General features: G+C 47.1%; 1 protein-coding gene across 1 annotated transcript; it reads right to left on the minus strand.

The window, feature by feature from the left end:
- Positions 1 to 13807: 13807 nt before the first annotated feature.
- Positions 13808 to 15829, minus strand: Sox11 (SRY-box transcription factor 11). Its single transcript, NM_053349.2, has one exon. The coding sequence runs from the start codon at positions 15525 to 15527 to the stop codon at positions 14340 to 14342; it is 1188 nt and encodes a 395-aa protein (NP_445801.1). The 5' UTR covers positions 15528 to 15829; the 3' UTR covers positions 13808 to 14339.
- Between the last annotated feature and the right edge of the window lie 1878 nt (positions 15830 to 17707).

Below are 17707 nucleotides of genomic sequence, written 5' to 3' on the forward strand. Positions count from 1 at the left end.
GCAGTAGCTAGGGAATAAAATATTCAGCTAGCACACCCATATACCTAAGATCAGCACATTATTAAGGTTGTGAATGTGAAAAGGATGTTAAAAAATGACTAGGAAATATAGCATCTAGAGTCAAGAATCTTCTTTAAAGATGATCAAACAGGAACCAGGTTTACTGGTCAGGAAGGTGAAAGGGAGTGCCTGACACTGAAGGCATTCCTATCAGGGTTTACACGGGAGAGATGAGTGGAACTCAGAAGCAGGACCTTCAGGAGAGTATGCCCACCAATTCATACTCCTCTGCTCTAGCCCTGTACTAAGTACAGAGAATACAGGAAAAGATAGATGAGCCCCAAGTCTTTCCTATCTCTGTTAATAACCAATTTTCATTTAACTATTTTTTCATACACAAAGATCTAGATTGGATCATGTGGTCTCTATTTTGAACTTGGACTTTGCTGAGTCTGCCTCTTGGTTCTCTGAAGTGAGATTGGTTCTTGATTGGGACTAGTTTAAGTGAGAAGGCCCCAGCTTCCTGGGTCCAACTGCAATGGCATGTCCATTTCTTTTTGAAGACACTAGTGTCAGGCACATAGAATGTTATTAGCATCTAACCATTTTGATATGCAACATTTTTTCCCAGTTCCTACTGACTCTTCTGTCTGTCAGTATTGATTGATGTGGTGATTATGAGATGTCCCTCACATTACTCATTTCTATTTAAGAAAAAATATTCCCTTTCTATTGTGTGCAGATTAGCTTTTCATATTATTATAATTTTAAAATCTGTCCCCTAGAACTTAGGCAGGAAAAGTTATTTTTAAATTTTATTTTATGTGTATGGATGCTTTGCTTGTATATACATATGTTCAAAATGTGCCTAGAGCCCTCAGAGACCAGAAGAAATGTTGGGTTTTCTGGAACTGGAGGTACTGATGGTACCAGTCTTCATGAAGAGCAGCCAGAGCTCTTAACAGCTAAGTCACTGCTTCATCCCTGTGCTTATTATCTTTATTTATCTATCTGTCTGTCTATCTATCTATCTATCATCCATTTTTGCTTTGTTGTCTCTAGTAAAACATAATAGAATATAGTCTGCTTTTTTTCCTGTATGAGAAGGCACAGAATCCACATTGTCCATCCCTAACTGGATTTCTGTCTTTCTTCTCCTCTTCTTCAAGGGTGGGCCCAGTATTAGGACCTCTTATCATGTGTCCTCAATTCTAATATAGTTTAAGTTAGTAGGTGTCCAAAAGCTTTAAGAATGTTAATTAATTAACACTCATAGTGAATAAGGATTAAGATTTGCATTTTATAGATGGTTAAGAAGCCAGCTTAGTTAGGGTTTTACTGCTGTGAACAGACACCATGACCAAGACAACTCTTATAGGGACAACATTTAATTGGGGTTTGCTTATAGGTTCTGAGAGTCAGTCCAGTATCATCAAGTGGGGAGCATGGCAGTATCCAGGCAAGCATGATGCAGGAGGAGCTGAGAGTTCCCACATCTTCATCTGTAGGCTTCTAAGACTGACTTCCAGGCAGCTAGGACTAGGGTATTAAAGCCCACGTCCAGAGTGACACCTACTCCAACAAGATCAGACCTGCTAATAGTGCCACTCCCTGGCCCAATAATAGACCAACAATCGCAGAAGCCAAACACAAAAAGCTGTAGTGATGCTAGCTGTGAAACTGTCTACTGGTGTGTCTTACGGTATCAGAACTGGGCAGAAGACAGTGCTCAGGTCTACTTTGCAGGTGAAAAAATGCCCAGTTCAGAATCTCTGTGAATATGCAAGAACTCTCTATTCATTCCCCAGCCCTATCTAGTTTCCTATCCTATTACCAACAGTGTCACTTAGCCATCTGGCAAGGAGATGATCCAGATGTGGAATAGTTCATTGATTTCCAACTCGCCCGCTGTATCTCTACCGTATAGATGTCCAGTCTGAGGATGGGACCAGCAAAAAGAGACTGAAGAAGTAGGAATCATTTACAAAGCACAGTGTTCTGGGTCACGGAGAAAACTAAGCTCCAACTGCAGCATTTCCTGTCTCCCAACTCCACATCTTTCAGTGCTCATCCTGTGGGCCAGGAAGCCAAGCTAATTGCAGTTCTGGGGCCTTTGACCCTTTGCAGGGTGCTTGCTCGCTTTGTTCCTGTCCGCAATCAATGTCACCTCTTCTCTTCTCATCCCAGCTCTTAGTGTCACATGCCACTGCAGATATATCTCTCAAATTCCCTCATCTGACCAGAGCCCCAAAGGTAAGGTATGTGCTCCCAAAACAATGGCAGAAGTGGGGCACAGCCAACATGCATGGTGCATCCGCTTATGTGCGTGTGCATGTGTATTAATAGAAGTCTCACTGGGTGAGTCAGAGAAACTGTGCTTTGGTACAATGTAGGTCTGTATGATTCCTCCCTAATTTAAGGCCCTGGTGTAAAAGCCACATGACTCAGCAGCATGAGACTCAGCTGGACACACTGGAAGGATGTACCCATGTAAGACCCTTCCCTGAACACTCTGGAAGTCTATGGAGAAAGCAGGTCTATCTATCTGCTTATTTGGTTTTGTCTGGAAGCCAGAGTCCTCTCTCAAGGAGTGTTGGTTGTCTCTGCAAACGATGGGGCATGCTTCTGTTTCTCTACTGAGGTAGCAAAACAGAGAGGAAGTCATGTCAAAATAGACAAGGGCAGTAGCTTAGTGAGTACCCTGGTTAACAGAGCTGGCCTCTTGATTGGTGATCGATGTGGGAGGTACAGCTCACTAGGCGGTGTTGTCACCCCTGAGCAGATAGATCTGAGGTGTATAAGAAAGCATACTAGACAAGCCAGCAGGAAGCAAGCCAGTAACCAGCACTCCTTATGGTTTCTGCTTCAAGCTTCTACCTTGAGGTCCCACCTCAGTTTCCCTAGATGAAAGAATGTAAACTATAATCAGAAATAAACCTTTTCCTCCCCAGTTCGCTTTTCGGTTATGGCATTTGTCTTAAAAACAGAATATGAACTGGAACAGTTGATATAATACTTATCTAGCATGCATGGGGCCCTGAATTCCATCCTGATGAACCAGGAGAGAGAGAGAGTACTCACCTAAATCAGGAAATGCAGGAGGAAGCTCAAGGATGCCCTCAGCCACACAGGAATCCAGACCAGCCTGGGCTTCATGAAACCTTGTCTCAAAGAAAGCAAATCCAAAGAATCATATCAAATTTGAGCTCGATAATTTGCCGACCTGGGGAGCCTCCTCACTGCTGTCCTGCCTTGTGATTTTTATGGCTGTGGCTCTGACAGGGCAGAGCAGCTGGAGGCTTCAAACCCATAGACTCACCCAAAGCAACAAAACCAGAGCCTGTGGCCACTAAGTGTTGAGGTGGATTTTCTGGCGAAGGCTAGCTTCCTCCATCCCAAGGACATTGATGTCCCTAGTGTGTTCATTTCTGCACCTGGGATCTGAGAGCTATTAACACCTGCAAAGCAGCACTTATTGTAAATCTATAGTGACCATCCCTACTATTGGACTGAAAAGAATCCTAGGGTAGCCTGCTTTGGTCACCAACTAATTCACGACAAAGTGAACTCTCTGACCTTGCACAGCCAAACTGGTAGCTCAGCAGAACTGGGGGTCATTCCTCCAAGTGTCACCTGGTTTCCCTTATTACAGAATACAGAAAGTAGAATTTCTCCTCCCTTCTGAACAGTGGCCTCTCACCTTACCTCACTAATTACCTTGCCTCAGATCTTTCCTTCAAAGTTTGTGAGTAGGCATTTCCAACAAGGATGTTATTTTTTGATGTATGCACGGGTGAAAGGATTGATCTGATCAAGAAGTGTTAGGAAAGGGTCGTGTCTTTCTTGTCCTTAGCCAGAGTTATATATTGGCAGGAAATGCTTTAAATGAGCACAGTGCTTTCTTTCACCAGACGTTCTCAGACCAGGCTGCCGATGATGATGGCAGCCTCTCTGGAGACCACTGCAGCGGAAGGGAACTTCTTAGGTATCAATGCACGCTCTTTCCGTGAAGTCCCTCCCTGTTCACTTGGTGGGTTCAGCACATAGGTTTGAGGTGCAGGTCAGTGAGTCTAGCCAGCCATGTTGCACACTAAAATTCTACCCTCTGAATGAGCTCTGTGAGTGCAGAGCCCTCACCATCCCCCAGGATTCACTTTTGTGAGGATTGAGTGTTCCTGAATGGCCCTTAAGGTTGGAAAGAAGAGTTAAGACCACCTTCTTCAGATTGTGGAGTTTGTTTCTAAGACCACAGGTCACCTTAGGCCCTCACTTCCAACTGTATTGAGGGCCCCAAGATCACAAGTAACTTTACAGTCACAGAAGGGGAATTAAGGAGAGGGAACAGGGCTTGTTAACTCACTTTAGACTCAAGACTTGGCCTGCACCACCTGTTTTAGTCAGAAAGACTCAAAGACACTGAAGTCCAAGCTCCTCTTCACCTCATCCCTAGAGCAGTCCTCTGCCACTTCTTCTACTGTTATGAATGTTGGGTGAACTGACTACACCAATCTCCTCTCCAACCCACCCCACCCCCTTTTCTTAACCAGAATGCAATCAAACATTGTCCTTGCATCTTGTGCTCACCTCTCTGTGAGTAACTCTCTTAATCCATCTTCTTTTTCCCCTAGCTGTAGAACACTGTCTCACCTTATGTTAGGTGATGGTGGACCTATCAGTCTGAATCAGCTCTAGGGAGTATTCATTGTTTCAGGCTACTCCTCCTTCCTAAGGCCCTCTATCCTCTCTATACACATGCCCTATAGTTCCTGGTCCACTGGGATCAAACTCCAAATTTCACAAAACTCTTTGGGCCAGCCTAACTGTCTCTGCAAACCCTCTGGATTGAACTCTACTCTATCCAAAGATGAAGACTGCCTGCTCAGGAGAAGTTTCCAGGCACCAGACACAAGATGGTCAGTATATTTGATTCCAAATCAAATGGCTCTAGAGCTTGGACCCAAATTACTTGTGTTAGGAAAACACTCCCGAGAAAAGAGTGTTTGGCAACGTGATCTTTCCAGAACTCAGTTCCATTTAGAACTGGGGGATGAATGATCCAGTACAGGATTCCATGCTTTCCTGGTTTCTTAAAAATGACAGGATGAGCCTGACTGGAGCTTTCTCTGATGACTTAGCCTCTCTAGCATCGAAGCCTGAGTTTCACAGTATGACACAACAGAGAACTGGGTTCATTTGAATCCAGATGCTTATGGCAACATTCAGCACAAGCCAATCTCTGGCTGTGAGCTCTTTGAATGCTTTCTATAGTGGCCCTGAGAAATTGACCTTTCTTTCGTTACCTTTCTTGCTCTCCCTTCTCCTTCCTCTTTATCTCTTCACATCCCTTATGAATCTGACTTCACGTTCTCAACTCTTCCCTACACATGTCTACTTATAATCTATGTGTTTAGAAAACTAAAAACCAAGCTCTCAGAGAAGGAGGGATTAGAAACAAACAATATTTGAATACTTCACTGGGTAGATGCCACTCGATGCAAGCCAGAGGTACTGGAGAGGCCAGGTGATTGAGCGCCTAGGTGGAGAAATTTCTAGAAGAGGAACCAACAAAGGCTCTGTCTAAGCAGTGAGATTGTGTATCACCCTAGGCTGAAAAACTCAGCAGTCATTCCAGTTTGCTTATTTGTTTATTAACCATGGTGTGTGTGTGTGTGTGTGTGTGTGTGTGTGTGTGTGTGTGTGTGTGTGTGTAATAAGTGTAGCAGGGGCAGAGGACAACTTTGTAAAGCTGGTCAGATTCTAGGGATTGAACTCCAGTGAGGCACAGCAAATGCCTTTACTCTGTGATGTGAACCACCTTGGAGTTGCAAAAACTGTCTCAATGAGTAAGTGTCTCGTAAACAAATCTAAAGTGTAAAGAGGACAGCACAATGTCCAGTGTGTGAGTGCAGAAACACTTAGTGTGAGTTTTGGCAACTCCCTCCATGCACTCCCCAGTGTGTTACCTGCCTTCTTAGTTCTTCAGTTATTTAAACTCAATTCATATCTTCTCAAGGTTCCCAAGGGAAATACGGCTATGAAGAGTTGGCCACATATATGGGGAAAGATGAGCAACTCAGGTTCTTCCAAACCTGGAACTGTGATCAGCTGTGGTGACTAGTAAGGACCTTTGACAGGAACTCCCTTTGCCTTTCTTCATGACAGCAAGAACTGTGTACATGTCTGCTGGACTAGGGGCAAAGGAAGCTGATATCACACTCCACACCCACCACCAGGCCTCATTCTGGTGGGGGCTTCCACAGACATCTTAGTGCAAACTGCCCCCCTCCCACAAGAGAGTGGAATTCATTTTTGCTTGATTATATTGCCATTCAAGCCAAAATTAAGGGTGTGTGTGTGCGGGAGAGAGAGGGAGAGAGGGGGAGGGAAGGAGAGAGGGAGGAAGGGAGGGAGAGAGGGAGGGAGAGAGAGAGAGAGAGAGAGAGAGAGAGAGAGAGAGAGAGAGAGAGAGAATTAAGAGGTGCCTAATAATTTCAAGAACCACCAGTGGCCTCGGCCTAACTAGATGGTGGTATCAAGGGGACTCCCCTTGTCTGGGACTTTGCTCTGTCTAACCGTAGGATGCTTCTTGGGTGACCTTTCTGCTTTCTCCATTCTTCTTCATGTCTGGACTCTCTTCCCTCCCCACTTCCTCCTCAGCTTCCCAACTCAAGCCTGGCCACCAAAGCACCAAGTTTTGTGTCTGTGTTCTCAGCCTCAACTCTGGGGCCCAGGATTATGACAACAGAGTCGCTTAGTTCCAGAGGCAGGTAGCCAGCAAGCCTGTTCTTGGGGGGAGGGGTGTTTGTTCAAGGAACTTGAGAATGGAACATCCTTTGGGGGGGGGGTACATAAAGTTAACAGAATGATTAAGTCAGACAGCTGGCTGAGCTTCCTAGAGAAGGGGGTCTAAAGGGTCTCTTCTATCTACAGGTGGACTTGACTGGTTCTTCTGCTGCTGCCTTCCCAAAAGCTGGGATTGCGGTTAAGTGATATCGTGCCCAGTTTATGTAATGTTGGGGACCAAACCAAGAATGCTGTGCCCGTCAGGCAAGCATCATAGCAAATGAGCTGCATCCCCAAGGGACCACGTTATCTTCGGACTACACGCTGCCCCTTAGAGTCAGCGCAGCTGTGTGTTCACAGGTCACCATACACTTCATCCTGGGTCCTGGCAGATAATGTTCAACATGGTGGAATGTTTCCCTGGGACCTCCTTCTACTCCCCTTGACCTGGAGTATTATAATAATTCTACTGAAATTCCACGTGCTTTGACCAATGTCAAAATTTGGATCGGCTACCTCAAGTTCACCAAACTCCTCAATCCTTGAAATTGTTTACATTCTGGTAGGGTTTTCCCAGCGGTACTTACTGTCCAATTTCAAAGTTGGTACAGTGGTTGTATGAAGACAGTCATGTTGTGTGACAGGCAACCCCCACCCAGTATACATTCTAGATCTGCTGTGAGACTTTATCATGTTATCAAAAGTAGAAAAAAAGGAAATCAATGGCAGTTTAGAAAGAAATGCCAATGAATTTATTTGTTGAATTCTTAAAAAAAAAAAAACTATTTTAAGATGAAAGGCTGGCGTCTACCTTTTTTTTTTGTTTCAAAATAAAAGTCAAATCCTACCAAAAGGTGACAGCCTGAGAAAGTCATCTATGAAGTAGAAAAATGTCTCCTATAAATAACAACCAGAGGGCTGTCCGACATGTAGAGCTGGGCATTTGTTCCTTTGCTTAAAGTTGACATTGGTCTTACCAAGGGCCCAGGAGTGGGTGTGTGAGCCACGCATGTGAGTGTGTAAGCCGTGCCCGTAGAGATCCGTCATGATACGACACAGATGTTTCTACAAAACCAAATTTAATTAATATGCAACAAACACTCACCATGTAAACACATCTTTAAAAAAATCTGATAATAATTCCAAGGACCACTTACAGGCTTTCATAAAAACATCTTATAGCAAGAGTTTCAATACAGAATGGTTTCTATGTCAAAATACATTTACACTGTAAATTGTTTATAGAGGGGGAGAAAAAAAAAAGACACTGAGGAATGGAGTTTGCTGGCATTGGATTCAACATCAGCAACTGCCCCTGAATAGTCTCTTCACCCTCTAACTCTGACATACAGGCTAACCTACCCCTCTATACCTTGCCTATGCTTTTTATTCACTCTATTGGCCAGTTCAAAAATACCAAGACACGATCACCATGCTTGCTTCACTATGGGCAGCTTGACAGCCTGCCCGAAGCATCACTTCCTAAGGGCCCCAGTCCTGCCCAGGCTGTGGGTCCTCGTTAGGCGCTGAGACACCAGGACTTTTCAAATCTCTCAGCTTCGAGACAACACTTTAGGAGTCACACAGTAGTTACCCAATGCAAAAATGGGGACAAAACCAAAACCGAACCAAAACAAAACAAAACAAAAAAAAGTCACATAAAAGCCACATGTGGAGATTGATCACACGATTTTATTGGTCTTTTGAACAAATGTATTCCTCTGTGAAAAACTCCTGCAAAAGAGACATTGGAGTGTATGAATTCAACCCTGAGCATTAACACTGCATTCCAAGGAGGGCGGTCACGAAGCTGGTTTGATTGAAGCACAAAGCACAAGCCACTGATACTCTCTGTGTGATCAGGTTTTTACAAAAAAATACATAGTTTTCAATAAATAATGCTTAATTTTACAACTTTGATACAGCAACGTCATACAGTTTCAACACACTACACTCTGCATGCTAGATAACCTCTACCAGAAGACATGACTTCACCATGCATTTGCTTCCCTAGTGCTATGGGACACTTACATGGTCCCCCAGCGCACTGCCTCAGGTAGCTTCTCCTTCTCTCTGTCTGACAGCAACAGGTCCTGCGCTGGCATGCAAACTCTATAAAAGGTCCCCCCACAACCCACTCAGACTTCTAAACAAAAGGGCTTTCCAGCTATTCCTCTCTCAAACCTGGAGCGGCTGTGAAAGTTGTTTCTCTCGGCCTTGGAAAACAAAGCACTTGTTAACAGTGCCATGCTGATAACTGCTCTCAGACTTCAGGTGGCTCTGTCCCGGCTTGGCAAACAAAGCCTTACGGGATGGGTTGCCATGACCGCTAGGTGTCCCACACCTGAGACACAGGCCTCCGTTTCAAAACAGTCCATTCAAACAAGGGTGTTACAGAACAAATGGGAACGACCGATACCCACAACATATGTACAAGAGCAAAAGTAGACAAAGTGGGGAGTCCGTGACAATGGCATAGGACGCTTCTCCCTGTGTGATTCAGGGGACGAGGCATACGGTTTTTGAACGCAAGCTGGGTGAAGAGAAATGGGAATCGAGGGCCCTTTGTCAATAGCCATTTGATCAAAATTCTTTTTACAGTATGTCTTGATTATTTCCAGTCGTTCTGTTTTTGAAGGGGGGGGTGCATGTAATGTGCCTACTAAAATTAACTGTCACATTTAAAAAAAAAAATCTCTTTGAGGACCCTGGAGGAAATCCTATGTTCAAATGCATTTTCAAACTTATCATATTGCTTTGTTTTGTCATTTTTTTTTTCACAGAAGAGACTACATAAAAGAAGTTTGATCAAACAGTGAGACTGGAGCCTCCGCATGTGCACATCCAGGTTGCCTAGTGGCCGACTGCTCATCAGGAGGCACATCTCAGCTCCTGCCTATTGCTCTTCGTGGCTGTGGTGAAGTGTGTTTGTCAAGTGCCGGCAACCGGAAGTTCCCAGTGTGTGGAAACCATCCTGTCTATGCACAGGCAGACAGGCACTGGGTCTTCAAAGAATATCGCTATCCAAGAAAATTATTACTTCTATACATGGAACGTTATGAGTGGATTTCCCTTTGTACGCCATGCTATACTTTATGCACTTTTGTGCTTTTATTGAGTATAAAAATAGGTCTCCTTTAAAATTCTGTTTAAGTTCACTAAAAAACTACTTGTTTGTGAAATTCTCTTATAAACTCACTGCATCCACATGGAATACATAAAGTAATCAGGCAGCTAACGCATCTAGGTAGTGTTAAAAAAAATAAGACGATGGAGGGAAAAATGAAGGTGTGTCAGGAGCTGGGGGAAGGGGGGAAGTAGGAAGGGAGTGCGAAGTAGCTTGGCTTCAGTAATTTTATACTGTGGTGGAAAATGTAAGCAACACACAAAGGGGGCATGAAAACCCCAAACCAAAACCTGAGTTGTTACCAAAGAGCAAAAAAATGTTGAGCTCATCAAACCCAAAGAAATTCGGCAGAATAAATCAACAGGAATGAACAGTGAGAAAGAATCGATAATCAAAATAAGCCAACTCTCAGAGAAACACGTCAAGAGTCGTTACATGGAGACGTTTACTTTGGGGACTTATGAATTCCTGTTCGGACTCATGTAAGGCTCAGTCGTATTGTCCTCACAGGCCATAGGCTATACAAAGGGTATTTGAAACTGACATTCCTAATGGAGATTTTTTTTTTCTTATAAAATTTGGCCCTTAGAATAACTGAGAAATATCCTGAAAAACCTTCCCTGAAACTGTAATAAACAAAGTTTCTTTATCTACTGATAAAATCGACAACTCGGTAAGCTAGTTTCGCTGGTCTTCCTACATTAAGAAAAAAGCACAAATATAGTTGCCTCAGAAATCTGTTAAAAGCAGAGAACCTCGCAGGAAAAAAGAGTATAAAGATTCTAGAAATGAGAGAGTACAAGAAAACCTCTCTTCCAAGTGTCCACAAAGATACACATGCCCATTAGGAGAGAACAGTGAGACTATACATAATACCCCATCAGAGAATAAAAAAGCTGTGTGATGGAAGAGACTCCTGTTGAATGACTACTTGAAAATTGAGCAACTTATTAGCCTCATTCCCCAGATTCCTTGGGCAAAACTCATTTGAATTCTGAAGTGAAGAATAAATGTCCATTTCTTACACCATTCTACTATCAAGATGATTGTGGTTTCAATTCCCAGAGAAAAAAAGTAGACCTTGCCTTTTGATTTTTTTCTTTTTCTCTCAAAACAACTAAGTCAGATCCTGACTGCTAAGAGCATGCATATTTAAATCACTTCCCTTCATTAACATTAAAAAGAACTATCCAGGCCCAAAAGAGCTGCAATGATTTTTTTTTTCTAGCTAAAGGCTAATCATTCTACAAATAATTTGCCCAGTGACCGTAGTCATTCATAACACGTATTTGCAAAGCACACCTTAAGCATACTGCCTTTCATTCGTATTATATCTTTTTAATAAGAAGGATGCATATCGAGAATGTAGAAACTGGAAATCATTTCCACAGCTTAAAGAATTAATAAGAGAACGCTGGTTCAGGTATTTTTTTTTTCTTCAAAGATGGAAATCTCGCCAAAAAAATGCACTCGAGTCTGTGAACTAGGTACAGGAGCAGGGTACCCAACAGGCTAGACTGCTATGCACACAACGCCCACGCCCACGTTACCATTTTAAGATACTGTCAATGCTCAGTTAAAAATAAGACTTACTTAGGAGGAAAAAAATGCAGCTAAACTTTTATTGAAGCCTAGCCAGTAGCTGGAATACCTGTGTATTAGACATTCAATAGAGTTCATTGGGAATGGTCTTCACAATGCATTCGTCTAAACTGCTTTAAATATTGTTTAAAAGCGCATTCAAGCGCCTTTCCTGAGTTCTAACTGGGATTAAAAAAAAAAATCTTTTTTTTTTTTTCTGATCTCCAACCAAGAACTGTCTCTTATTTTCCTACCAAGAAACTCGGCCACATAATTTTAAAATACAAATTACTGCTATGCTTCCATTCTGAAGCCAAATCCTCACATCTTTTCTAATTTACTTAAAAGTTCCTTCCTCGCCACGGAAAACGCCCGCTGGAAAACAGGAAACACATGCAAATGTAAAGATCTCAAGACACTCAGAATGCCCTTTCCTTAGGCTTCAGAAACTGTCCCCTGTAAACTGCTGGTGGGATTATTCTCGCCTTAAAGGTCCCCGCGTGGTTCACAGCAGCGCGCTGTGGGGGAGGGGTGGGCTTGGAAGTCCCAAAAAGCCACACGGGGCCGCCGCCCCACCCACGCGCGCTGTGAGATCGAGCAGCTCAGAGGAGCTCTCTACCTGCAGTTCGCATCCTGCGTGGGGCCCCGACCTGGATCCCTATTGGCCAAGTCCCCGTGGTCAGCGCCCGCGCCGTAACGGTTTCTGTGGGTCTAGAGTCGGGCTGTTGGGCACCGAGTTTCAATTCACCGCCGGAAGGGTTCCTCGGTCGCGGGCGCCGCGGCCCCGGGGAGTTGGGCTTGCTCGCGGGACACCGCCAGGGACAGGCTGGCTAGGGGAGGGGAGTGGAGGGCCCCGGGAGGCAAATGCTCCATCAAAGAAACCAAAGCCACCCTGTACCGTGGAGGCGGCTCTAGGCGCATTTGCTTTCCTCCTGCCCCACCCGCGTGGATAACCCAGAAGGGCGCGGCCCTCTCCACTTGTATCCCATTGAGCGCGCGCGCAGCCAGGCTGCCCGCGGATGGGGGTGGAGATTTAAAAAAAAAAAAAAAAAAAAAGCCAAAGCCAGAAGCGGAGGCCTAGCCCTGTGGACACTAGCTCCGGACTCGCCACGCACACACCGGCGCGAAGCTCACGGCGGGAATGGAGACGCAAGGCGGGGTGAGAAGGGAGGACACCGGGCTGCCACCTACATGGCAGCCTAAGGGCTCTAGAAGCGGCATCCGCCCTCGGACACCCGCGTCCGCTGATCTGTGAACACGCGGCCCCGGGATGGACTTAAGAGAGACTATGGGCCATGCGAGCTTCTATCAGATCCTGCTGATTTATTAAAATCAAGACACAGACTTCAGCACACACACACAAAAAAACCCAAAAACCCCGGCGGTGACTTCGACAGTGCATTGAGTCTGTTTCGCCACCATTTGCTACTAAATATGCAATGGTCTGTTTATTTAGATTATATTGCACAAAATGAGAAAATTTTAAACTATGTGCCTTTCCTTTTTCTTTTTGATAAAAATCGAGTATCCAGTTTCAAACCTTCCGTCTGGGGCCCCGTCCACACATCACAGCGATGAGATACATAGGTCCTACTATGATACAGTACATACAGTCTTAAACTAAGAACAGCTCTGAGGTCTAGGTCACCATTTTCAATAAATCTTTACCTACAAATATTGAACAAATCTCTACTATAGCTGTACAAAAAAAGTTTGCTTTTTTTTTTAAACCACAAGGCCTTTAGATGCAAGGATTACTTTTAAATTTTTAATCCTTTTAAACCAGGACATAACGTACCAACATATTTGCATGCTAAAAAAAACAAACAAAAAGAAAGAAAAACAAAAACAAGAAAAGAAAAAAGAAAAAGAAATCAAAAGGGAAGAAGTGCCTGAAAGTCTTACTGAAAAAACACAGCAAGATTGTTCCCTTTTCACTGTACAAAAATACGCCTGAAAATATATTAATTTTTAAAAAAGATTGAGGTCTGTTATGTATCAAAAATGTTTCAATACCTTTTTGTACTGAGGTCTAGGCTGTAAGGTATTCAATCAAGGAGGTATAAGGGAACGAGTTACCAAAAAAAGGTTGCCAAGTAGAAATCACATTTGTAAAACCATAAACAATTTGATCTGAAAAGTAAACTCTGGTCTTAAGTCAGTTCACAGTTATGATTTTTGTAAGCGTTTGTACAGACTGCATTTTTTCAAGCTCCCTGCAGTTTAAGAAATCGGATGCATAGAAGACATCAGCTTTCTCCCTCCAAAAAAGAAAAGAAAATAAAAAGGTTGCAATGGTCCCTTTTTGTGTTTTTCTTTTTTTAAATCACCAGTTCCTTTTTAAATCTCTTAAGAAAAAAAAAATATCAACTCCCTAGAGTAACAGTTGTGCCGTCTAAAGGGTCCTCTGCCGACGTCTTTCAGACTTCAAAGAGCCACGAGCTTCAAACAGCGCCTTCCGGAGCGGGGCCTCCTCCCCTCCCCCGCCCGGTCCCCTCCGCCTTTGTTGCAATCACGAATTTCAGGAAAAAGAAATAGAAATTACAAAACACGATTTTTTTACGGGTGGGGGAAATCACAACTCCAGACTAGGTGTGCAACTACCTTGAGACACGATAAAGGAAGGGAAGAGTGGGGAGACCAAAAAATTTTTTTAAAAATTAAAAGATTAAAAAAAAAAACCTGGAAAATCTGTTTAAAACTACTCATTTCACTTTAACTCCAACATTTCATCACCGTTTCCAATTTCTCTGCGCCACATCTCTGACCATGAGCATCTTCTCCCCCTCCCCCCACCATCCTCTTTATCCTGACCGCCACGACTGCCTCCCGAGGAGCCCTGTGCCCCTCAATACGTGAACACCAGGTCGGAGAAGTTCGCCTCCAGCCAGTCCCCCGCGATCATCTCGCTCAGCTCCGGCGTGCAGTAGTCGGGGAACTCGAAGTGGGAGCCCAGGCTGCCCTCGCTGAAGGAATCCAGGTCCTTATCCACCAGCGACAGGGACAGGTTCCCCGCCGCTCCCGCGCCCAGTGGCTGCTCGCAGGCGCTGTGCGCGCCCTGGGAGAAATTCAAGCTCAGGTCGAACATGAGGTCGTCGGCATCCTCGGCGCCGCTGCCGCTGCTGCTGCCGCTGGATGAGGAGGTGGACACGCAGCGCGAGGACGCGGGCGACAGCGCGGGAGGCGCGGGCGGAGGCTGCTGCTTGGTGATGTTCTTGAAGCTGTAGTAGAGCCGGCCGCCCGCGCGCACTTCGTCGTACAGGCTCGCGCCCTCGGGGGACTCGGCGGCACTGCTGAGCGTGGGGCTGGCGGGCACCTTGGCCACGCTGTAGCGCCTCAGCAGCTGAGGGGGCTGCTGCTGCGCCGGTGGCGGCAGCAGGTGCGAGTGCGCGGGCTCGTCGTCGTCGTCGTCTGCGTCCGGCTTGGGCCGTAGCTGCAGCTCGTCGTCCTCGTCGTCCTCTTCATCATCGTCGTCCAGGAAGACGCACTTGGCTGCCTTGCCCGCGCCGCAGTCCCCAGGCTGCGCCGCCTTGCCTGCGCCCGCCTTGCCCGCAGGCGCCTTGAGCTTGGCGCACTTCTTGCCCGGGCCCTTGGCTGCCTTAGCGCCCGCCGCGCTCTTGTCCGGGCTCTGGCCCGCGCTGGGCTTGGCGGCTGGGTCCGTCTTGGGCTTTTTGCGCGGCCGGTACTTGTAGTCGGGATAATCAGCCATGTGCTTGAGGCGCAGGCGCTCCGCCTCCCGGATGAACGGGATCTTCTCGCTGTCCTTCAGCATCTTCCAACGCTTGCCCAGCCTCTTGGAGATCTCGGCGTTATGCATGTCGGGCGACTGCTCCATGATCTTCCTGCGCTCGATCTTGGACCACACCATGAAGGCGTTCATGGGCCGTTTGATGTGGCCCGACGCCGTCTTGCACCAGTCCGGGTCGCTCTCATCCAGGGCCACCGGGCTGCACGCCATGAACTCGCCCTCCTCGGTGTCCAGCGCGTCCCGGGGCAGGTTGCTCTCGGCTTCCGAGCTCTCGGCCTGCTGCACCATGGTCCGCGGCGGGGCTGGGCGCTCGGTCTCCTGCGCGGGCGCCCCTCCCCCTCCCGCCCCTCCACCTTCTCCGGCAAGTTGCAAAGTCCTTGGCCCCGCGGGTCCGCGGCTGCCCCCCTCCCCCCCGGTCCCGTTCCCTGCTGCGGCGGCGGCTGCGGCGACCGGAGAGGAGGCGGCGGCGGCCCGGGACCCGCGCGCGCTCTCTCTCTCACTCGCTTGATTTCTCGCTCTCCCACTCCTGGCAGCCGCCGCAAGCGCCGGACCCCAAGCACTCCCAGGCGCGCGCGCTTCTTCTGCAAAAAGTTGAGGGCTCTCTCTCAACTCGTTATCAGGGTGTCATATGGGTGACATCACTACTCCCCCCAGCCAATAGCTGGTCTCGACTCCGCCTATCTCCCGTTATTAACCACGGGCCCCACCTCCAGCCCCGCCTCCTGGCCAGTTTGCAAAGATGGGGGGGGGGTTGTCTAGAAATATGTTATTTTTTCAAAAGAAATCCGCGAGTGCGCACAGCTGCGCGTGTCCCCGGGGCGGATGCAGGACCGAGTGAGAGAGACCAGCGCGGACTCAAGGGACGATAGATTGAACCCTGGTGCAGATGCACCCACTCGGGCACTGCGAGTGGGTGCTCCCGCTCGTCCCGACCGGGTCGCGCCCTAAACCCGCGCGAGATCGCGCTGCGCCCCTGCCCGGCGGAAGGTGGCGCTTCGACACCGCGCGGCGCCGCGCACGTGGGCTCATCCTCTGGTTCCTTTTCTCCCCCTTTCAGGAGCCCGGCCGCCTTGCCGTCCCTTTCCCCCGGCCCTCCTCCCCCGCGCACCCTCAGGGTTTTGTCCAGTCTCTCCCCGTCTCGTTTTTCCTCCTGGATCGCGCGCCTCTCCCGGTTCGGCCCGAGTAACGGTCTGCAGAGACCGCCTTGTCCAGGCGGCTCCCGAGCGGTTCCGAAAGGAGTTCAGGGATTCAGGCGGGACGGGTCAACGGGCCCGGGACTCAGCATCGCCACCCGCCGCCCCTCCCCCACTTTCTACTCCATAGACCTCCCCACCTCCCCCGCGTCCCGCCTCCTCTGTCCATCACCCACGCCCTCCTCCCCTGCAGCTCGGTCCTGAAACCCTGGCTCTGCCTCCCAGCACGCACCTTCTGGGTCATTTGCTATTTTAACCCAACGGTACAAACCAAAGCTAAAATGAGGTGTACTCGCGTTTAAAGCAAAGATATTTCTTATTTGCCTGCTAAGGCTGCCGCTGGAGTCGCGGCTCCAGCCTACTGCTTTTGCCGGGCTCCTTGGAAACTCGCTTTTCTTTGTGTTGTCTCTTACCCACCTATGGCTCTTCTGAGGACAATGAAAAGAAGTCTTTCTGCTTTCTTTTTAACCTGGCTGCTCACCCTGTTTTCCTCATGCCTACCCACCCCCAGCGCTGGGGGACTGGTTCTTAAGATCTACAGCCCCTCACCCCACCCGGAGTCGCTCACCCGAGAAATCGGCCGCCCGGTACTAGTGGAATTATCTAAACACACTTCCTTTCAGGTTGGTGTACTTCACAGGGCACTACGATTCTCATCTCCCACACACCCGACCCCCGGACATACAATGGTGCCAGGTCTTCTTAGGTCATTTTATTTAAAAAAAAACCGGAGGTGGGGTGGGGTCCCTGTATTTCCCCCTTATCATGTTCACCCTAAAGAAAAGCACTGTCCCAAGCACATGTAATATTGAAGCTAACCTCAGTCCTCAGACTTGATAACGTTGGCATTTTATTTATTGTTTAAGGCCATTGGAACCCAAAATTTGCAGCCATACTGGTTAACCTGATGTCTATAGATGTAGAAAACCCAAGAGGAGTGTGGAAATCCATCTTTGAGGCAAACCAGACATTCTCTCCTGTTTTCCTGTGAACAGCCTGATTTCCCAGCAATGGGGACAACAGGAGAGGATGGGGTGGGGCCAGCTAGTCCCCATCACAAGGGAAATCTACACTGTACATACGGGGAGGTATTTCGTCTTAGCTTCCCCTTGCGAAGCATGGGGCATATACCATCATTGTTACTATGTGACCTCCCCTTCCACAGCCCTCTCTGGCCCGTTTTTTGTTTTGTTTTGTTTTGTTTTGTTTTGTTTTTGTTGTTGTTTTGTTTTGTTTAGAGACAGGATCTTACTCTATACACCTCAGGCTACTCTG

The sequence above is a fragment of the Rattus norvegicus genome, chromosome 6 (assembly GCF_036323735.1).
Source record: "Rattus norvegicus strain BN/NHsdMcwi chromosome 6, GRCr8, whole genome shotgun sequence".
In the NCBI taxonomy this organism is placed as follows: domain Eukaryota; kingdom Metazoa; phylum Chordata; class Mammalia; order Rodentia; family Muridae; genus Rattus; species Rattus norvegicus.